At 42.6% G+C, this 23,031-nt stretch overlaps 1 protein-coding gene across 1 annotated transcript in view; it reads left to right on the forward strand.

Moving 5' to 3' along the window:
• SVEP1 (sushi, von Willebrand factor type A, EGF and pentraxin domain containing 1) overlaps positions 1-23,031 on the forward strand; it is a 131,095-nt gene that overhangs the window by 76,032 nt on the left and 32,032 nt on the right. The window contains exons 25-36 of the mRNA XM_064439582.1: positions 90-247; positions 1,403-1,604; positions 2,242-2,417; positions 3,751-3,875; positions 8,393-8,516; positions 9,034-9,204; positions 11,265-11,438; positions 17,371-17,490; positions 18,287-18,463; positions 19,209-19,293; positions 19,602-19,793; positions 21,767-21,934. Coding sequence (XP_064295652.1) covers positions 90-247; positions 1,403-1,604; positions 2,242-2,417; positions 3,751-3,875; positions 8,393-8,516; positions 9,034-9,204; positions 11,265-11,438; positions 17,371-17,490; positions 18,287-18,463; positions 19,209-19,293; positions 19,602-19,793; positions 21,767-21,934 — 1,872 coding nt within the window. The remainder of the gene's footprint in view (positions 1-89; positions 248-1,402; positions 1,605-2,241; positions 2,418-3,750; positions 3,876-8,392; positions 8,517-9,033; positions 9,205-11,264; positions 11,439-17,370; positions 17,491-18,286; positions 18,464-19,208; positions 19,294-19,601; positions 19,794-21,766; positions 21,935-23,031) is intronic.

The following is a 23,031-nucleotide window of genomic DNA, read 5'->3' on the forward strand; positions in this document are numbered from 1 at the left end:
CATTCCCATTGGCATACGTGGCCTCATGGCCAGGATTGTTTGTCGTGACAGTAGCCACCTTTGAAGTGTGCCTTTCTTTTCTTCTGTAGGTGTCTGTGTGTGACAGGGTACACAGGACTAAACTGTGAAGTGAACATCAATGACTGTGACTCCAGTCCCTGCTTAAACGAAGCCACCTGTGTGGATGCCTTGAATTCGTACGTTTGTAAATGTCCCCCTGGCTTTACAGGCAGCAGGTGTGAAACAGGTACACAGGACCAAGTGTCAGAAAAAGGTGGCTTGACTAAGTCTCTGGGCAAGATTTGCACTGTCTGGGCTGATTTCATACAGCTTCCCCAGAAAGCAGCTAGGGTGGTGGGGCTCTGAGAGGCTGAGGGGAGCCTGTGTGACTGCAGCGTTAATAAGTGTAATTTTAGACAAGTAACAGCATGTGTGCTACGTCATATTTGTATTTGTTTATCTTTTCTAAGCCACAGTTCTATCTTTTTAATACCTAGTAGGTGTATCGAGTTTAATTTGTATTTGCTTTGTGTATCTAAGTGTATTAGCTCTTTCTGTTTCCTGTATTTCATGCAGGGCTTTGCATCACAGGGTTGGGCAATAGTGTGTGGTAGTCTCAGCTTTAGAAGTCCTAAAGGCATCCAGTTCACTATGGTCAGGCTAAATAGGTCACACCTAGTGCAACTTCCTGGATGGTGCTGGAGTTAGCCCACAACCACAAGGCTCAAATCCATTTCTCTTTTAGCCACTCCATGAAAATAATGAAGTGTTATACTAGTGGCTGGTGAATCTTTAAACAAAAGCTGAAGAACCTGTGGTGATTTTGCAGAGACAGTAGAGGACATACAGGTCATTAATATCTACCATCCTATGTCTCAGCTGAATAACACCCAACTTTCAGGAGAGCTCCACGTGGTACATTTACATGTCGTATCATTGTAAATCATGTCACTCTGCACTGAAGAGCAGCACAGAAGTGCTGTTCCATACCAATGCAGCATATTTCAGTAAGTCCAGAGGAGATTTTTTTTTTTTTAAATCTTGACACTTGTGAATAAAATAGAACCAGCTGATCAGCTCTTTGAGTTGATAGGTGGCAGATGGATATATCATTTCATTGATAGAGGACTGAAAAGCAAGGTTCATGTTCACTGTTTGCTACATGATCAGCTTCTTTTCCAGTTGTTTTTTTCCAAACCCTGTGTGTTTTCTAAGCTTGGAAAGCTCTGTATGCTGGCTAATGCTAGATTGCTATACATTCTTTCTACCTCTGATCAATTTTAAGTGAACAATTTTTGTAGATGGGTTGCATTCCATGTTACTGCATTTGCTTAGATTCCATTAGGTTCTCTTTCTGAGTTTTCAGGAATGTAGCTCTGAAAACTCTTTGTCTTTGTTGCAGAACAGTCCTCTGGTTTCAATCTTGATTTTGAAGTCTCTGGTATCTATGGATACGTCATGCTTGATGGTGTTTTCCCATCTCTTGGTGACATCACCTGTACATTCTGGATGAAATCTACTGACACCACGAACTATGGAACTCCCATTTCTTATGCAGTGGAGAATGGAAGTGATAATGCATTCCTGCTGACTGATTACAATGGGTAAGTCACAGTTCTGTTTTTCTGTAGCTTACAGATGTCTTGAATTGATATAGAAGGTGTAGACCAGAAGTCTGAATAACAGCTTTGCCTACTTTGGGGTAGAAAAATCTGCATCCAAACTCTGTAGGTGGAGTTGTCTCTTTGTTTTGTTTTATTCCATGCTTTGTTTCCTTCAATTTTTGCCAGATAGAATAGTAACGGCAAGAAAGCAGTGACATTTAGAAAACAGGATATTTTTGTCTGGACTATATTTACATCATATTTAAATGACACATTGAGAAAATGACAAGGATAAAATGGAGCTTGGCACTTAGAGTACTTGTAGTGTGACTCCGAAAGCAGGAATGGACCCAAGGAACAAGTTTAAGAATCCACTATGCAGCCATGACTTGAGTCTTCATGTTTTGGTACAAAAGCATATTACTTATTTCACCATGCTTTGCATATGATAACTCTAACTTGGAGTTCCCTAAGAGAGAGTCATCTTCTAGGATGGTCTTTCAGGAGAGATTTCTTGTATGATGCAGACACAGTTACCACATTTGGCAAATAACGTTTCTTTGAGTCATGTGGGACGGGCCATGCTTTTAAAGTTGCTGCATGGAACTGAGAATGCCTTCATCTTCCTTCCATGCAGCTGGGTTCTTTATATAAATGGAAGAGAGAGGATCACAGACTGTCCTTCAGTGAATGATGGTAACTGGCATCACATTGCAGTCACATGGACATGCACGGATGGGGCATGGAAAGTGTACATTGATGGAAAACTGTCTGATGGAGGCAGCGGGCTCTCTGTTGGCTCAAAAATCCCTGGTATGCTTTATTTATATTATACCAGATCTGTTGCTGTTGTTCTCTTTTTATTGCAGAATTTGCTGTGCCTGCAATGAAATGTTTATTTTGGTGGTTTTAGTATGTTTTCACATTTTCAACATTTATACAGGGCTCATGTTTGCTATTCTTGTTCACGAGAAGAGTTCCTTCACTCAGCTGAAGATAAACTGTGCATTTCTAGTAAACTAATAGGTAACTTGTTTGGGGGATCACAGAGTTTAGACCACAAAGGAGCCTGTGCTGAGGTGATTTTGGAAAGGCTTTGTGAAAATAAGTATCTCACACAACAAACTTAAGTTTAACTGGCATTTCCCTTACAAATGTGTGCTCAGAGTTGATTGAATTAGCCTTCTCCTGTTACTTTCAGATATCTTTTAAAGTTATGTTTGCATTTTTCCTAACAAGGTGGGTTTTGCTATTTCATTGTTTTCTGTGATCACAGTCTTTCCAGTAATATCAGAAGACATGAAAAGGAATACCTTCATCACTGAAGAGCTGTGAAAGGCCTGTTGTTAGATCATTGCAAAAAGATTTGGTTTTGATAGCGTTTTCATCCTGCCACCATCTGAATTTACACAGAGTTTCAAAAAACTATCCATATTTTAAAAAATCATAAAATAGTGAAGCATTTCAGTCTGTGTACTTTATGCTTGCCCCTGTCTTTCCCAATAACATTGGAGTTATCTCCAGAGACGAGATCTAAGGAAGCATGCAGTCTCCATTACTTTTTGCCCTTGTCCACACACCCAAGGACATACAAAATGCATGTCCACATCATCTGTGCTACTGATCAAGGAGAGGAAATGTAACTTGTATGGCATATCAGAATGTTGACTGTCTAATCACCAATGTGGTTCTGGGGGTTTGGAATCAAATTTGTTCTGACTTTCTAAGCTTTTGTTTAAAGCAAGAAGTGCAAGCTAGCACTGTAAAATAAGCCCACCTGCTCAAAAACTACATTTTGCATTGATTTTTAATATGCTTCAAATACTGAGCTAAAAGTGGTTTCTTAGAGCCAATACCATTCCTGAAGCAGCCATGTAAAGTTTCTGCCCTGATCAGCGTGAGTTTAGCGTTAATGTGTATTTGAGAGTCACTTCCAAACGGTTATGCTCACTTACCTCAGTTTAGCATAAGGCTTCCCAGATGTTTGCTGAGAAAATTTGTCAAAGGTGGCTGATCTCCTGCACTACAAAATCTTAGTAACATAGGGTAGCAAAAGTTTTGTTTTGCTTATTTTTCAATCGTCCTATGGGGATCCCTGCTGTAAGGCTTTGTTTCCTATCCCTGTTCTAAATCTCTCTGAGTTTAGGTGGTGGTGCACTTGTACTGGGTCAAGAGCAAGATCAGAAGGGAGAAGGATTCAACCCAGCTGAATCTTTTGTGGGCTCCATCAGCCAGCTCAACATTTGGGACCATGTCCTGTCTCCACAGCAGGTAAGTCCTTACTGCAGTGTTTGAGCACAGGGCTCTGAGCATAGGATGAATATTTGAAAAGGCATTCAAAGTTAGCATATTGGATAGACCTCTGTTTCCACAGAAGTCGGTGGGGGCCAGATGAAGCTCTGGCATAGGGTAATAAGCTTAGCTTAGTAAGCAGGGCAGCTTTAAACAAAACTAGGTGTGGTAAAATCAACACTGACTCACCTTCTCTTTTGACTGAGCCTTTCTGTATTATGTAGCTTTGAAAGAGAAATTAAGGCATACACAAAAGCTAGCAGTCCTGTAAGAAGAGGGAGAAAAAACAATGAAATGAGCTAAGGGCTTGTTTTACAGGTTAAAGTTTCCTCATCCTGCCTTGTGAAGGCACCAATAAAACTTCAGAGAGCAGGCATCAGAATTTCTGTCAATGCATTAGACACTATGAAAAATCTGAGCTATATAGTCCTAGGAAAAGTCTGAATGGGCAGCATGACTGAATATTAGGCTACTTTTATTCAGCTACAAAAAATAAAGGTTTGGCATTAAACTTTCACAGAGTTAAACAATTAGTGTAGATCAAAAGATGTCTCCAAGCACAGTGATCCCTCAACTTTTCTGGGAGTCAAGCTTCAGCGCCCGGTTATTCTCAGGGTGAAATTTTTATCTTTGTATCTAGTTGGGACCTCCCACTTCTATTTATGACCACAGTTTCTGTCTCCCACCATGCACAGCTGTGAAGACCCCGACTATATACTTGATTACCTCCCCACAGCTACCAGGGTCTGCTGTTAGGTGTCCCCAAGGCTGTCTTTGTTCCAGGATGAACAGCCTTTGTGCCACAGCCTCTTCTCACAGGTCAAATGCTCCAGCCCATTACCCTTTTGGTGGTCTCCCCTGAACCTGCTCCAGCTTGTCAATGTCTTTCCTGTACTGAGGATCCTGAAATGGAATGCAATACTCTAAATGTGGCGTAATAAGCACTGAGAAGGGGGAATAATACCTTCCTTAGTTTTCTGGTTGTGACCCTGTTCACACAGCCAAGGATGCTGTTGGTCCCGATTATTGCCAAGGCACACAGATGGATGATAGTCAGCTCACCATCTGCCAGAGTCCCTAGGTCCTTTTCCACCAAGCTGCTCCCTCTCCAGACTTTAACCAGCCCGTATCGTTCTGAGGCTTTTCGTTACCATTTGCTCTTGTTGAATTTCATGCGGTCTGTGTTGGCCCATTCCTCCAGCCTGTTGAGGTCCCTACAGGTGCAGCTCTGTCTTTGAGCATACTGACTGGGCCTTCCAGGTTGATATTATCTGCAAACCTGATGACAGCATGCTCCATCACCACTTCGTGGTCATTAGTATTTCAGTCCTGAAGATCAGAAATTATGAAACTGTTGGTAACACTTGAACAGCAAGGACTAATGTTCAAAGTTAGAGGCACTTCCTGGGGGAAGAGTCTTTGGATTAAAAGGTTTTGCTCTTCTCCTTGTGTTTTTTTTAAGATTTTACCACTATTTGGTGGTTTATCACCGGTTGATATCCATGATAAAATAATGAAATGAACAGAAAATAGAAGTAAAGCAGAATCTTAGCTTCTAGTATCCAAATGTCTCCTCTGCTTCTTTCTCCTTTTCTTTGCTACTTTGGCTTTCTGCTGGGTTCTGAACTGCTGAATGACTGCTACTGTTCTTGGCTTTTGGGGTCACCAGTTGTTGCACTGACAAGTCAAATTTTCAGGTTTTTGTTCACTAACGGTTTTGAAGCTCATAAGTATACATGTGATTTTACAGGACACACTGGTGAAGAGGTTAAGTGCGGTTTTGAGTCTTTCTCAGTAGTCGCCTGCCTTTAATGACAGGCTTGATTAAATTCCCAATTGCTTCAAATGCAATAGAGTTAAAAGAACGAAGAAAATCCTGCCCTTCGTTTATGGTATCCATATTACTTATCTGAAAAGACAGATGTGAATCCAGACAGGGTGTTGAGCCAAATAAGCTTCCTATAAAATTTTTACCTCATTCATTTTGGAGCTTGGGATAGTAAATCACTGTTGTTATCTGTTGTTATCAGTTTAATTGTGGCCAGCTGGAACTGTTCAGTAAATCTTACCTTCCTATTCTCAGCCATAAAGGAAAGCAGAGTGATGGAATATGTTGCCCAGTGAATAATGTAAAGGAAAAGTCTGCTTTTTAAGATTCTTCTTTGTGTACTTTATTTGCTCATCCCATCTGCTTGCACATTAATTTTGTATAGGTAAAACAACAGCCCGGTTGTTTTGTTGCTGAATAGACAGCAGTAGAAACATGAGTTGTCTATATGGGTCTGTGAGGTCCTTTCCAGCCTTCCATTCTCCATCATATGGCTTGGAAGATCTGATTCCCAAACCTGCCTTTACTACACTGGAAATTTTTCCCTGCAGATTCCTTGCAGTTTGTTTGCAGCCCTTGGCCTAAGCAGTTGTCATCAGCACATACTGCTGAAGCGAGATCTTGGAAATGGCCTCAGAATAAACAGAGCAGGTTGCTGTCTTCTCCAGCTAAGCTGACTCTAGAAGAGTCTGATCTGCCTCAGTGGAGTTCAGGGTAGGGGGAATGTGAGAATAATTCAGTCTGAGGTTGATGATGTACCTTCCTTTCTCACAAAGACAGAGAGTATAGCATAGTTTTCTTGGTAATTGATTTCATCCACTGGAGACTTGACAGAAGCCAGTCACCTTCTGAGAAAGGCAGTTTCCCAACTGTTCACCGTAACGTGGGCACACCTGTGGTTTTTAACCAGCTAGATATGCCCTGAAGCAATGCTGCATGTATTGTATGGGTAGGCTGGCTGTGCTGAGATATACAGAGCCCATGGGGCTGCTCATCTTTGCTCTTTTAATTCATTTTCTCACACTGCTGAAGGAAACATTCTTTCCTCCCTGCCAGGGAATTAACTGGAATGACCCTCCAGCACAGAAAAGCCAAAGAGCAGGAAGTAGTCTCAGTAGCCTAATTACTGACATGTTCTCCTTATTGAATAACCATCTTTTCTCCATAGACCACTTCCCTCTCTGATATCTTAAAAGAAGAGGAAATCCTTAATTATCCCTTTACTGCACATTTATCCTCCTCAGAGAACATATGTTTTTTCTGCAGTTCCATGGCTGAGATATTATTACGTCTGCCCTAATAGGGAGAAACATAACGGGGAGTACTGTGCCAGAAATACATCGTAGTCCCAGTTACCTCGTGGGACTATGTTTCCTTTCTGTCCATGGAGTTATACTGAACAAAGGCAATGCAGGCTGAACTCAAAGCCCTGGTCTTTCATTTGCAGTTTTAAAACACTTCCATGTAGCAGAAATCATCCTGAGCATCCAATGGAACTAGACAGCCTTCTGTTTTACAAACATTGGGGTCAGGACATTTAAGCTGCTTCCAAGGGACCACTGTGCAATATTTATGTGACATCCCACCATTAAGGGTTTGCCTGCGTATTCTTACTATTGCATATAATTTACACTGGTGTCTGAGTAGCTTGAAAGTGCTGTGCCATCTGGGGTTGTAATCCCCAGGTTCCTTCTGTTGATGGCAAGATAGAAATATAATAATGCTCCTATGTTTAATAGATTCTCAGAGTCAGAGTGAAGAAGTAGAAATATTTTTATCTTATTGAAATCTTTTATTTATTTACATTAAAATACAATACTGAAACAGCTTAAGGATTCCCATTGGCATTTCAGTTTCTTGTAGTAAAAATGCAAAAGAAACCCCTAGAGGTGCCACTAAGGGAGTTATGTTTCAAATGGAAAACTCTCCCATCAAAGATATTTGACCAGATCTACCCTCAAGATATTACACTGTTAAATCAACAGCAGATTGTTCCTTTCTTTCTCCTATCCTTAGTTTGCTCATATAATTCCTGTTTCAGTACATGGTTAGTTATGGCCCTGTCACGCTTTGGTTGAAGTCAATGCCAATACTGCTGTTAGTAGTGGTGTGGGTAGGCCTTGCCTGAATCATTTTGAAGAGCCTAATGCATTGAATTTACAAAACTCTTGTCCTGAAAACAACAAATTGCTTTATTAAACTGCTCCTTTTTGTGTTGCTGTTCCTTAAACATGGCGCAGTGCTAGCAGAGTTTTTGGAATGCAGATCTTCAACATAAGTTCCTTTTGGCTCCTTTTTGACTTTTGTCTGCACATACATCAGGTTTTCAGGTTGCATTCTCATATCTGCCTTTTTCTGTGACATAAATACATTTTCCTTTCACACTAACAAACACAATTGTGTTTCAAGAACTATATTTTATGCTTTGCTTGTATGACAAGTATTCCTTCAGGTATTGCCTCAGTACATGTCTATCCACAGCTAGCTAGTTTATCAGTACAGAATAGCAAGTAATTCAGCCAGAAGCCTCTTGTGCTAGGAAGGATGAACATCACTTACTCAATGATTTGTTCTATTGTTGCATGCAGACATGGAAGGAATGGGTTTTTTACATTTTTATCCTACATGGTCCTTAAACAGCACCTAATCAACTGTTTTAAATCCATAGGTAAAATCTCTGGCTACATCCTGTCCAGAAGAACTCCAAAAAGGAAATGTACTAGCCTGGCCAGATTTCCTGCCAGGAGTTGTTGGAAGAGTGAAGATAGATTACAAGAGTATATTTTGTGCTGGTTAGAACTTTATTTCCTAGAACCCTTTTTTTCTGTACAATACTATACACTCTTTTCTGAGGTCAAATATGCTAGCTTGCAGTCTTTGCCCTACTAACCTTGAATAAATTATTTTGATGACTTGACAGTTTGAACATTCAGTCCTTCATTCCTTGAATTCCAGGGTTTTGTAACAAAAGTTCATTGGAATCTCTGACAAAGATTTATTGCTTCCTGAATTGAGATGGGGAAAGAGTGAAGATGGTGTTGGGTCAGAAAGAGGTTTTACTTGTCTTTTATTCTACTAATTGAATGGTATTAAAATACCTACTGCCTCACCTCTTTTCCTATAGATTCCTTTTCTGATGTTACATGTTCACTATTTTCAAAGACCTTTGAACCCAAGCAGAATGTAGCATACTTAACACTTCCCAAAGCTTTTTCCTGGGTAAACTTATACAGGATCAATCAGATAACAGATTTATTCATTTCAGCACATAGCTGTATCTCTTACTATATGCATATATTTTGTCCACAGACTGTCCATCTTTGCAAGGATCCATACCACACCTGCGGGCCTCTTCTGCTGATTTAAAGCCAGGGTCAAAAGTGAGCCTTTCCTGTGACCCAGGCTTCCAGATAGTGGGAAACTCTGTTCAACACTGCCTTAACCTGGGACAGTGGACACGGCCTTTTCCCCGCTGTGAAAGTGAGTTGTCAGTGGGCTGGCAGAACTAGGAAACCTATCACTATTCAGGACCTCTTTATCCCTGCAGTCATGATGCACTTGAATCCATCCATGTTACAGCATATACATCTATGCTTAAAACTAAACTCATGTTTTACTGAGCAGGAACTATACCACAATCAGATTCTGCCACGTTTTTCAGTCAGTTTCTAATGTTCATGGCAGAAATGAGTCTATTTGGATCAACATTCTGATACTCCGAACTTTCCTCCCCAGTGGTAGAAGATGCACAGGAAATGCTAGAATATCTCTGTGATTTTTAAGTGTCACTGAGCACGTCTGGTTTAAAGTAAAAGCCTTGGCATTAGGATGTTATTGAGTAATTTCTTTAATGGCAGCAGATATTTCTGTAAGGACTTAGAAGTGCTCTAAGACTTACAATTTCTTCTAAGAAACTGGGCTGTATACATTCAGGTTGCCAACGTTCTTTGATTCCTGCTGTCCTGATCCTGCCTTCTCCTTTCCTTTGGTTCTCCTCTGATGTGACTTCATATGTGACTGCAGTTGAATGTGCTGGAGCTGACTATATTTTTTATTTCAGCAGAATAGTAAATTAGCTCCAGATGTAGGTATCGCATGATCAGTAGTTTGGGGAAAATCATCATATTTGTTAAACAGGGTGATTTAGATTTGATGTGATTTTTATGTCTTCTTTATTCTGTTATTCATAGCACAGATCCACGATCTGTCTCCTCTTCTGCCAAAAAATTAGCATGCATGTGAAGATTTACCCAAAAGCAAGTCCTGCTGGGCAGACTGCAAGTTCACTGGCAGAGACAGAAAGAGCTTTGCTCTTTCTTGGTGTCTTATTAGTGACGAGTCACCAGCGTCCTGTTAGTGTTGTCATCTGGTTTCTCTGTATTGGACCAGGCAGTTTTACCTGTTGAGCACAGAGCTCAGACAGAACAGGGCTGACCTACCTCAAACATGCTGAGTGAGTGTGGGCCAGACTCAACCACTGGCCTTTCTCAGCCTGTTCCACAGTACCTGATGAATAGAAGTGGGTTGAAGATAGCTATTTCCTGCATAAAGAACTACAGGGGTTTTAGTGGAATGTATGGTACAGAAGAGGTTCTTCTGTTGACTGAATCAGGCTCATTGTAATCATTGCCTTCACCCACCAGGATCCTTTTACTCTTCCTGCTACCAAAGACCCCCAAAACCACAGGTCCCCATCCCCTGACAGCCTGTCTTTGTTACAGGCTCTTCAGTTCTATCCCTCTACAGCAAGTACTTGGCTTCCATTACCACAGCCTTTAAACACTTCACAGTGACTTACTATGTGGTCCTTGCACACAGCTGGGGACCAAGGAGTTGCTACAATCCAGTTAGTTACAAAGATGACATGTGTAGCTGTTGGAATAAGTTCATGTAATCTTGACTGAAATGAAGATGCACAGAAGCAGCTCTGCTAGAATAAATAGCTGCCTCTGGCAGGCAGGTACAGTGATGCCTTCTGCTGGCACAGCTGGGATCAGAATGGCTAATTTACTAGAGTCAAAGTCAAAGTGATGCCCAAGGTCCATCTTTCATGCACTCCCTGGTCTCAGACCAGAACTGTAACCTTTAGCAATAATCTGTTTGCTAGTTTTGCAATGTTCAAACACAGTAACACTGAACTTGTTTTTCAGTGAAGGGAAATAACAGGAACCTCCATGGAGGCAAACTTAATTTTTCTCTTTCCCTAAAACTCACCAAGGATCATTGAGTGTCAGGGAAAGTGTCCTGTGACTGAAGGACATCTGCTCAAATCTTGGTCACAGATGTCTCCTGCCGAGCTAGCAGAATAGCAGCAGCTGAAGGGTCCTGATCAGTCTCTGATGGACAAGTGCCCAAAACAAGACTCTCCTCCAGACCTGGAATCAATTACCTACCTCAGAAAAGGTTTGGGCCCTCTTGCAGACGGGATTCCACAGTTGAAGAGAAAAAATCTCCAGTGGTGGCTCTCATGTGGAATTATTCTGAAGTTGATCTGTGTCTGCTCAGCTAATGTCTCTGTGTTCTTTTCACTCATGTTGCAGGAATCAGCTGTGGAGTGCCTCCACCTTTAGAAAATGGATTTTATTCAGCGGAGGACTTTTTTGCTGGCAGTACCGTTACCTATCACTGCAACAATGGCTACTATTTGTTGGGTGACTCCAGGATGTTGTGCCTGGACAACGGGAGCTGGAACAGCATTTCGCCATCTTGCCTTGGTGAGACGTGCCACACATGTGGATGCAGGGGCTGCCGATCTTGCACTTCTCTTCTGCCCTTGGGTTTGGGTGGGATTTTATTCTGAAATTGTGAAGGCTGACTGACCAGAGCCCTGGAAATCACACTCCAAAATACTCACATTTCTGAAATACTGTGCTCGGCATTATGTGAAATCAAAGATACATGCTGGCACCTTTCTGTGTCAGTCCCCTTGTATGCCCACATCCCATATTTATCGGACATATATAAAATTATACATGTTCCTTTTTTGGGTTAATAAGCCTGCATTGCACTCCCAGCTTCTCTCCTTCCAGTTCATTTAGCCCTGAAGTCCTTGCATTCTCTGCTTCTACCCTGTGCGTTTCCCTGTGCTTCAGCACTCTGTCAGTGTCCTATACTCTCTGGCCAGGTTCTTTCAGAGGTTCCACATCAGAAGTTGTAACGTTTAGTATCAAATTTACTTATTTGAAAATAGTTGACGCTGCAAAGGATTTCTAATTTAGAGGGTGATATAAAGTATACTGCATAACAAAATACAAATAAATGCAAGTTACACTTAGCAAAATACAGCATTTGAATATGCAGTTGAACCCGAATACCAATGCGTTTCCCATTTCCAGTCTCTATAATATGCTCACCATCATGACACTGGGTGTTCCCAGTAGCCAGGAATGAAAATGTGGGTTGAAGCCAACTCAAGCCTAGTGCTAGTTGTCTGGTTTTTATCCTCTGTGTTGGCCTGAGCCATGTATTCAATTCCCCACACTGGTCAGGCTAACTCAGGGAGATATGAACTCAGGGAGAAGAGATTACACCACCAGGTGATCCACTCAATGGTTGATAGCTCTTCACCTAAAACAAAGGCTACCTTCCTGTTCCCTTGTATTATGTCACCTTCTTTGTATCAGCAGCGGTCAGTCACATGCCGTATTATTCCCTGAGCTTCATGAGCAATGGGCAGATCACCTTTGCTGATCTTCTCTGAGCCTTCTTCCATTGTGGGGCTTTATCGGTCAGTCACGTGCACCTTTCAGCAAGCAGCTGCACCATTGAGGGGACTGGGAGTGCACTTATGGACACACTTCACACAGTTGCCACACCATAACTTTCTTCCTGGTCAGCTGGGTCTGATGTACCAGATGCAGCTGCAGGAGCTGAAAGGTGACAAGAGACCAGCACTGTAGTGTGTACAGAGGACTGGGTGTGACTGTTCTTGTAGCGACATGTCTCCAGCAGGGATGTGCTGGAATCCACTAGCTAGTTGTACCTGGACTGCTGCTGTCTTAGCCATGCCTAACATGGGAGTTGCAGGGTAACAACCTGGCAAGATTTGTGTTTGATTTGACTCTTAATTTTATGTAGGTACAGCCCATATTTTTTTTTCAGTCAAGATGAGCAAAAGAAATGCCAACAGTCTTTCAGTTCTGCCAAAATTCACTTCGGAGTAGATTCTATGTGGTTTAATAGCATCCTGTCTACTGGGACTCCTTCAGAACCTCCAAACAGACTGTCCAGTCTGCTGTTCCTCTTTCTCCTTTGCACTTTATGCCAAGGCCTAAAAATGAGCAGGCTCAGACCAGATGCTGCAAGGCTGTCCAAATAGTTCAAGATCTATGGAGTAGGAAGCATGATGTTGAGAAGGAAAATCCCTGTGCCCCACCTTCCAGCTTGCCTTGTCTCTCATGAAGTGGAGTACACTGAGGGTAAAATGAAAATAAGAATGGCTTTGGCACCCTGACCCATCCTTTACCTTTCTGATTCACGCTCCAGGCAGGTGCTAACAAAGGTTGGTACACCTACGCCCTGAGGCATTCCTTTTGCTCTGTTATGGATCTGATTCATAATGTCCTTACACTCTTCATTGCCTTACAAGATGTTACAGGAGGAGCAGTCATTCCAGTTCTGCTGTGGTGGCACTTCACATTCTCCTGATGCTTGTGTAATTGGCAACTGTTCTGATTTTAATGTGCAGTTTTCATCCTGCATGTCAGAAAGAAACTCCTTTTCAGAACATTGTTGGGTTGTTTTCATGCTGGCCAGACTCATTCAGCAGTGAAGAATAACACACCAATTCAGAAAATTCTGTTGTTTTTTTAACCAAGTTGCTTTTTTGCCTGGAAATGGGCAAAGAACTCCAGCTATATGTCTGCATAGTATACGTAGTTCAATACGTGGTTTATATAAGGAATAAGGCCTGATGCCAGCATTTTTCAATTAGATACTTTTAAATTGACCCTTTGCAATTTATGACTCATTGTTTACATACCAAGAACACTTCTCTACAGTCAGGATTTGAAAGCTGATATGAAGTATTCTGGAGTGAGGCATATTTTTTTGCTGTACAGTACCAAGCCACATAGAGCATAAATCATCAATTGGCATTTCCAGGCACTAGATCATCTAAATAGTTAATTAAAATAACTAATATATTTTGAACTCCTTTTAACTTTTCTGGCAACTGCAGCCACTTCTCATTTCTAGTCTAATGTAATTCCCTTCAGCAAAGATGGGGCTCTAATTATATTTCATGTTCAGAGGGTTTCCCCTCTTTCCTAAGTTTTCCTGTCTTACAGGTGGGAAGTTTGAGATGTAGAGGATTTCCCAAACAAGTGTTTAATGCAGAAGTCCTCCCTCACAGTGTCTGTCCAAACCAGTAGTAACAGCACATAGAATCATAGAATCATTTAGATTAGAGAACAGGCTCAACAACAGAACTCAGAGGGTCGTGATCAATGGGGCAGAGTCTGGCTGGAGGCCTGTCACTAGTGGTGTTCCCCAGGGGTCTGTGCTGCGTCCTGTCCTGTTTAATATATTCATCAGTGATGGGGACAAAATGATAGAGTGTAACCTCAGCAAGTTTGCTGATGATACCAAGCTGAGAGGAGTGGCTGATACACCAGAAGGCTGTGCCGCCATCCAGCGAGACCTGGACAGGCTGGAGAGCTGGGCCGAGGGGAACCTCATGAAATTCAGTAAGAGCAAGTGCAAGGTCCTGCACCTGGGGAGGAACAACCCCATGCACTGGTACAGGCTGGGGGCTGAACTGCTGGAAAGCGGCTCTGTTGAGAAGGACGAGGGAGTGCTGGTGGACAACAAGCTGACCATGAGCCAGCAATGTGCCCTTGTGGCCAAGAAAGCCAATGGTTTCCTTGGGTACATTAAAAGGAGTGGGGCCAGCAGATCGAGAGAGGTTATCCTCCCCATCTACTCTGCCCCAGTGAGACCACATTTGGAGTACTGTGTCCAGTTTTGGGTCCCCCAGTTTAAGAAGGACACAGAACTGCTTGAGCAAGTCCAGCGGAGAGCTATGAAGATGATGAGGGGACTGGAGCATCTCCCTTATGAGGAAAGGCTGAGAGACTTGGGTTTGTTTAGCCTGGAGAAGAGAAGACTGAGGGAGGATTTCATAAATACCTATAAATATCTAAAGGGTGGGTGTCAGGATGATGGGACTGGGATCTTTTCATTAGTGCCCAATGGCAGGCCAAGGGGCAACAGGCTCAAGTTAGAACACAGGAAGTTCCACCTTAATATGAGAAAAAACTCCTTCCCTGTGAGGGTGCCAGAGCAGTGGCACAGGCTGCCCAGGGGCGTTGTGGAGTCTCCTTCCCTGGAGACATTCAAACCCCGCCTGGCTGCGTTCCTGTGCCCCCTGCTCTGGGTGTGCCTGCTCAGGTAGGGGCTTGGACAAGATGATCTCCAGAGGTCCCTTCCAACCCCTACGATTCTGTGATTCTGAGAAAAGACCTTTAAGATCACCATATCCAATCATTAACCCAGCACTGCCAAGTCCACCACTAAACTATGTCCCTGTACACCCCCTCTACGTGGCTTTTAAATACCTCCAAGGACGATGACTCAACCACTTCCATGGGCAGCCTATTCCAATTCTACTGACAACCCTTTCAGTGAATAAATTTTTCCTAATATCCAGTCTAAACCTCCCCAGACACAACTTGAGGCTGTTTCCTCTTGCCCTATCACTTGTTACTTGGTAGAAGAGACCGACCCCCAACTCGCTACAACCTCCTTTCAGGTAGTTGTTGAGAGTGATAAGGTCTCCCCTCAGCCTCCTCTTGTCCAGGATAAACAACCCCAGCTCCCTCAGCTGCCTCTCATAAGACTTGCTCTCTCCAGACCCTTCACCAGCTTCATTGCCCTTCTCTGGACACGCTCCAGCACCTCAATGTCCTTCTTGTAGTGAGGGGCCCAACACTGAACACAGGAGTCGAGGTGCGGCCTCACCAGTGCCCAGTACAGGGGCACTGTCACCTCCCTGCTCCTGCTGGCCACACTATTCCTGATCCAAGCCAGGATGCTGTTGGCCTTCTTGGCCACCTGGGCACACTGATGGCTCATGTTCGGCCAGCTGTTGACCAACACCCCCAGGTCCTTCTCTACCGGCCAGCTCTCGAGCCACTCCTCCCCAAGCCTGTAGCGTTGCATGGGGTTGTTGTGACCCATGTGCAGGACCCAGCACTTGGCCTTGTAGAACCTCATACAATTGGCCTCGGCCTATCGATCCAGCCTGTCCAGATCCCTCTGTAGAGCCTTCCTACCCTCGAGCAGATCGACATTTCCACCTAACCTGGTGTCATCTGCAAACTTACTGAGGGTGCACTCAATCCCCTTGTCCAGGTCGTTGATAAAAACATTAAACAGAACTGGCCCCAATACTGAGCCCTGGGTAACCCACTTGTGGGCAGCTGTCAATTGGATTTAGCTGTATTCACCACAACTCTCTGAGCTCGGCCATCCAGCCACTTTTTACCCAGCAAAGAGTACACCCATCCAAGCTGTGAGCAGCCAGTTTCTCCAGGAGACTGCTGTGGGAAATGGTGTCAAAGGCTTTACTGGGGTCTAGGTAGACAGCATCCACAGCCTTTCCCTCATCCGCTAAGTGGGTTGCCTTGTCACAGAAGGAGATCAGGTTAGTTAAGCAGGACCTGCCTTTCATAAACCCATGCTGACTGGGCCTGACCACCTGGTTGTCCTGTATGTGCCATGTGATGGCACTGAAGATGAGCTGCTCCATAACCTTCCCCAGCACCGAGGTCAGACTGGCAGGCCTATAGCTCCCTGGATCCTCCTTCCGGCTCCTCCTATAGATGGGTGCCACATTTGCTAACCTCCACTCAACTGGGACCTCCCCGGTTAGCTAGGACCACTGGTAAATAATTGAAAGAGGCTTGGTGAGCGCTTCCACCAGCTCCCTCAGTACCCTTGGGTGGATCCCATCTGGCCCCATAGACTTGTGTGTGTCTAGGTGGTGTAGCAGGTCACTAATCATTTGCCCTTGGATTATGGGGCTCCATTCTGCTCCCTGGCCCTGTCTTCCAGCTCAGGGAGCTGGGTACCTGGAGAACAACTGGTCTTACTACTAAAGACTGAGGCAAAGAAGGTATTAAGTAGTTCAGCCTTTTCCGCATCCTTTGTCACTGTTTCCCCCTGCATCCAATAAACGATGGAGATTCTTTTTAGCCCTCCTTTTGTTGCTGATGTATTTATAGAAACTTCTTTTATTGCCTTCTACAGCAGTAGCCAGATGAAGTTCTAGATGGGCTTTAGCCCTTCTAATTTTCTCCCTGCATAACCTCATGATGTCCTCGTAGTCCTCCTGAGTTACTATGTCTGTTCTTTTACTATTTGGAATCTAGATACTTTTTGTGGAAGGATTGACTAAAGGTTAATAGGATTTGTCTGTGATTTTCTCAGGTTTCAAAATAGTGTATACTAAATTATATAGAAAGCATAAATATTAATTAAATATTAAATATTTTTACTAATGCATCAAAAATGTGATTGAAGTAAGAGTGATTTTTAATTATACTAATTAAAGTGCTGACTCCTGACAGTTAGTAAGATAGAAATTTAAATGGTTATTACAAATACCACCCTAGAGCCAACCTTTTTGTGTTTCTTTTTTTGTAGATGTTGATGAGTGTGCTGTTGGATCAGACTGTGATGAGCATGCATCTTGTCTGAACACAAATGGATCCTATGTTTGCACTTGCATCCCTCCTTACACAGGAGATGGTAAAAAATGCACAGGTAAGGGAAAGAAAAACATTAGGCTAGCCTTTCCAAGGTTCTGCATAGGCTAGTATTCTGCCTTCAACCGTGGAAGACAGTTGCCCATAATTGATATCCAGAGGTACAAGGCAGGCATGTTTTCATCTCCAGGTCACTTTGGCCTGAATGAGGCTGTGATGAAGTGTTTCCTTTTGTTTCTTGAGAACTCACCTCTCCCTATGGAGAAAGCTGTCATTGGGATTCTGCTCTGAGACATACACACATGCAAAATCCTCTTGCACATGGAGCACATGCGCCAAAGACCTGGGAAGGCCACATGCCACAATGTGTCACTTCTCAGAGCAGAGCTGTGCAGTGAAGAAATACTTAAATACATCTGAGTAGGGCTTGAGGTGCCTGTGGAAACATTGAGCAAGTTAACTTTGCATGAGGATTACAAGGCAGTGGCACAGGTTGGGGTAAAAGGTAGCTGAGCTGATTTCATGTTCAGGCCTGGACATGTTAGAATGAGCTTTCTCTCACAGAAGGAAAAATGACTGCAGGATGTGTTGCTTCTGACAATGAATGCAAACTCAAACTCTCAGAGTTACAGAGGGCTCTTCCATATCAAGATTTGCTTACTTGCACAAGTCTTCAGTGCCTGTCACTTATATATAGAATACAGAAAAGCTGGTAAGGCTGTAAACTACTTATGAGTGTTTTCCATGTGATCTACCTTCCTGTTTTCAGAAAATTCCTAAAGATATCTCCTGCAACTTGCTTATAAAACCTAGAACTTAGTTATGTTATTCATAGTTTCTCTCTTCTCCCTCAGAACCAGTGAAGTGCCGTAATCCAGGAAATCCAGAGCATGGCCATTTGTATGGGAACACTTACAGTGTTGGCAGTGAAGTAACATTTTCCTGTGAAGAAGGGTTTCAGCTGACAGGAGTGACTAAACTTACATGCAAGGAGTCTGGGCAGTGGAGCCACCCAATACCATACTGTGAAGGTGTGGTTCCTGGGGGGAATTAATATTGTAATGTGTGTTGTTAGAGAGATAGAAGGGGGAAAATAGTAATGTAGAGCCTTTAGAGACCACAACAGCTGATGGAACCCTGTCCTAGCAGACCTGGGTCTTAGTGTTGAAGACCCTATTATCTTAAGAGGTGTAAGCACCAGCTGAAGATTTTCCAACAGTTGTCATATTCATAGTGGTCCACTTCTCCAAAGTGTCAAAGGTGTAGACTCATCTCATTTTAAAGCAAGTATTAAAGCCTCCCGTTTTCAAGGAAACTTGTGGGAACTTAATGTCTTAAAGAACATTAACTGTGCTTCAGTGGATAAAACACAACCAGAGAGGACAGGCTGGTGCACGTACATATACATGGTATAATTGCAGAAATTGTTTCTTTAGAAAACCATAACTAATGAGGTGAAGCAAGAGGGTAAAATGAAGGGATGGCAAAGACAATGTCAAAAAACCAGTTACTTGTTCATAGGGAGGGGTGGATATGGCGTTCTCTTGACAGTCAAGCATTTGGTTTGTAGAACACTTCCAACTACCTATTTCCAGTTAGTCTAATTTCTCAGTAAGGTGAAGTCAGATGAAGAGCCCTAAATGTCAGTTATAACTTAGTTAAGAACCCAGCTTTACACCTCTTCAGAACTATTTAGAGAAAACAAAGCAAATCCTGATTTTCTGTTATTTTCGTTTGTGTTGTATCAACCTCTCTTGTGATCCTGTCTTTTTAAAGCTATATCCTGTGGTCGTCCAGTTATTCCAGAGAACAGTGCCATTTTGGGCTCAAATTTTACATACCGCAATAAGGTGGTGTACAGGTAGGAATTCAGTATGTATGAAGTGCTATATTAATAATTGAGAATCTGGCAACAAATGAGAGTATGGCTGAACTGAGAGAGTGTTTGAAATGGAGAGGAGAAAGGTGGGGTTAAAGTAATGGAAGGACATTTGGTTATAGCTATGGCTGTTCACCAGCAGAGCTGAGTGCTTACTCAAGTACGACCTCTCTGGGCCCTGTAGAGAAAGATGGTCTATGCAGGTGTGGATGAAGAGAGAAAAGGGATGGCTGATTACATTGTGCACAAAAGGCCCTATGTTTGATAGCACTTCTTTTCTTCACACTCAGATGCAATGATGGATACAACTTAGTGGGTGAAAAGGAAATTCTGTGCCTTGCTAGTGGCATTTGGAATCATCCTCCCCCCTCCTGTGAAATGGTGACTTGCTCTAGCCCACAGGATATCAGCAATGGAAAATACATACTCACTGGTACAACCTACCTTTCCTCTGTATCATACACCTGTGACAATGGATACAGGTAAATGCAAGAATGTTCCTGAGCCAAATGCAGGCAGCATACTTGCTAGAAGGTCTAACATGTCTGAAAGAGACAAAACTGGGATTATTACTCAGAAGGATAAAATACTAAAATAGAATTTTAAGAGACTTCTTTACATCTTGAAGGTACTTTCTGTATTTCGTTGTAAATTGGAGCAGTTCAGGAAGGTCATTCAGGATTTTTGCTTTCATTTTACCATCAAGCTCAAAGACATATTTTGAATATTCAGAAAAATAGTTATCATTATTTTTGAAAGTTCTCATTTGTCTTTAAAGACTATCATACCCCTACAGCTTTACACATGCCAATATTATTTTTGCTATCATTTTACAATGCGTTTGGTGAAAGAACCTTCTGGAAGTTACTAATTTACTCCTTGAACTTTTTGTAGTAGTTATTCTAGGCTTTTGTTCTGTTTTATGTTTGTAAGCAATTATATTTGAAACACATTTTTAATATGCTGCAATTAAAAATTAATACAGTAATGCTGTATCCAAGCATGTGTCTTTAAGTGCAAGTTCCTGCCTTTGCTGGTATCTGGTTGTACCTGTAGCAGATTTACTCTGGCATAAGTGGTCCCATATGGACCTGTTTAGGTCTGATTTTTTTCTGTATTCTCCTGCTGCAAGCATTCCCCTGCCCAGATGCAGGCAGGTAGGTGAGGTGTTCTCATTTTGGGAGTGTTTTAATTGTGTTAATACAAATGGATACCTCAGCTGCAGTCCAGTGTAGTGTTAAGTTGTAGATCCACAGTGTGGGCCTATCTGTACCCCACTAAATCAGGCAGTGTTTTTACCAATGTCAATGAGTTTTTGACCATGGACTTAGGACATATAGGCAGCAAATACCACATCAGGTGTGACTCTTTCCTTTTATGTGTCTAGCATAGCTTGCTGAGTTCACCACTCCAGGGGAAGGCCTCCCAAACAGTGTCCCTCTTATGCATTATTTCTGTACATTAAGTGTGGAGCCAGCCTCTTCCTTCAAGCACCTCTTATGTACTTTTTGTCTTAAACATATTGCCACAGGTAGGCAGAGCCCACTGCCCTGACAAGGGCCTGTGCTGTATCTGTAAGGGCTTTACAGGTCAGCGTTGTTCTGTTCTGTTAACCCCTGAGCTCATTTCAGTCAGCTAAACATGTGGGTCCAATACTATTTGAGACTAAATTGTAGGGAACCAGGCACACCTGTGTAGGGCGCTCAGATACTGGGGGCTACTGGGAATCCATAGCCAGCTGACATAGCAGCTGGAGGCCAGGGAGTTAACCCAGGGCATCTCAGGGCGGTGTTGAATAGCTCTATTTAGACAACTGAGTCACACCTTTTGTACCAATGCGTTGCTGTTTCCTCAGCTAAGGAAACCAAAAAATACCATCAACTTCAAATGTATGTGGCCATTAACCCAAACAAAATCCTTTACTTCCTGAAGGAACAGAATGCCTTTTTGTGAACAGACCTGAAATGGAGCATTTCCTTCAGTTTTCTGAGTGAAGATAAGTGTTTAAGTCCTTGAGTGAATCAGGTCTCAGACTGAGGCGTTGCAAGTCTTCACATCAACGCCTGATGTGGTCTCAAGACTGGTGGGGTGTTGATGGCATACAAGTAAATCTTTAAGCTTAAACAAGTATTTAAGCACCCCATGACTTTCTTTTATGGCTGAAAGATGGGCAAAGCTACAGAAGAAGTTATGTGTTTGTCTGCACAGTGCACTGAGGCCCCACATGAACTCCACCAGGTCTCTCCACAATAATCTGAAGACCAGCTTTTTTGACAGCATTAGCAGTGCTTTTTCATGAACAGAGCATAAGATTCTGGCCTCAGCTGAGGTCCATGAGAGAATCCCCTTGGTTTCACTGTGGCCAGGAAGTCAGTGAGAAGTAAAGCACCTCTTGCCCTCTCTGTTTCTCACCTGGACTGAAATGGCAGCCTTAATAATGTTCTTTGTGTCTCAGCCTTCAGGGGCCTTCTGTACTTGTCTGTGCATCTTCAGGAAACTGGAACAGCACTCCTCCAGCTTGCAACATTGTCTCTTGTGGGTCCCCTCCTGCCATCAAAGACGCAGTCATCAATGGAAATAACTTTACTTTTGGAAACACAGTCTCTTACACGTGTAAGGAAGGGTATGTTGATTAGCACTACTGGACTAATAGTCGGGACAAGTAAGACTGGTGCACTGCTTCATAAGTCTTTCATAACCTCACACAAATTTGTTTTTACTGCTTCTGTCTTAACTCTCTGGAAATTAAATGTGATGGAGGTTTTTTTGTGGGCTGTCAAGTTAGTGTGGGGGACACAGGCATTTCTTAAAGTAGTTTACTGAAGTGCTTTATTTTTTTTTGATTTCCCTCTACTCAGTGTAGTGAGCTTATCAGACCACATTTTGTCAAAGATGAAGCTCCATTTTGATGATGTTGAGCATGAATGTAATGCTAGACTCTGATCCTGCAAGTACCTTTGCACATGCTTATCTTTACAGCCCATAAGCAGTCCCATTGAGTTTCTTGAAACTGTTCAAAAGGCAGAGCAGGTATGCAGAGTTTTTGCCAGGTCAGGCCCTAAGTGAATGGAGGATTTTCTGCTCCTTCTTGATGGAAAAAGGTAGCTTGATAGCCTGCGTTTTTCTTATAAACTGGCTTTGCAGTATGATTTGAAACACAACTGAAGCAAAGCATCTTTATTCTGTTTTCTTGACTGTATTATGATTTAAAAAGCTGCTTTGCTTTCCTGTGCAAGAATTTTAAATAGGATAGGAGAGCAGCATTTGAAGAGGGTCACAGCTGTCAGTGACAATGAATAGAGTGGATCATATTAAACCTGGGGGCACATAATAGACTCTTTTTCTGGAGTCCAGTCATGAGACTTTGAAAAAAAATCCTGCAAACAAGACAAAGTACTTGTACAGATGTTGCCATCAAAATCTGAACAGTTTCCAGCCTGCAGCTGGAAAGAGTCACAGGGAACTTTGCAGTAGTTATTGTTTCTTTGCTTTCTATGAGAGCACACCACAGAGATTTCAAAGCTGAGGAAGAAGATAGTCACAGATACTGTGACTATACTGTTGTATGTTTAACCAGCAGGGTTTTAAGCAGGGTGATGAGCAGCATGCAGTAATGCCTGTCACGGCATCTCAGAGACAGATTAGAGAAATATAACTACACTAACAGTAATCATGTGGTAGAATTTCATTGTAAAAGATTTTTTTTCTACTCAGCATTGA

The sequence above is a fragment of the Phalacrocorax carbo genome, chromosome Z (genome assembly GCF_963921805.1).
Source record: "Phalacrocorax carbo chromosome Z, bPhaCar2.1, whole genome shotgun sequence".
NCBI lineage: Eukaryota > Metazoa > Chordata > Aves > Suliformes > Phalacrocoracidae > Phalacrocorax > Phalacrocorax carbo.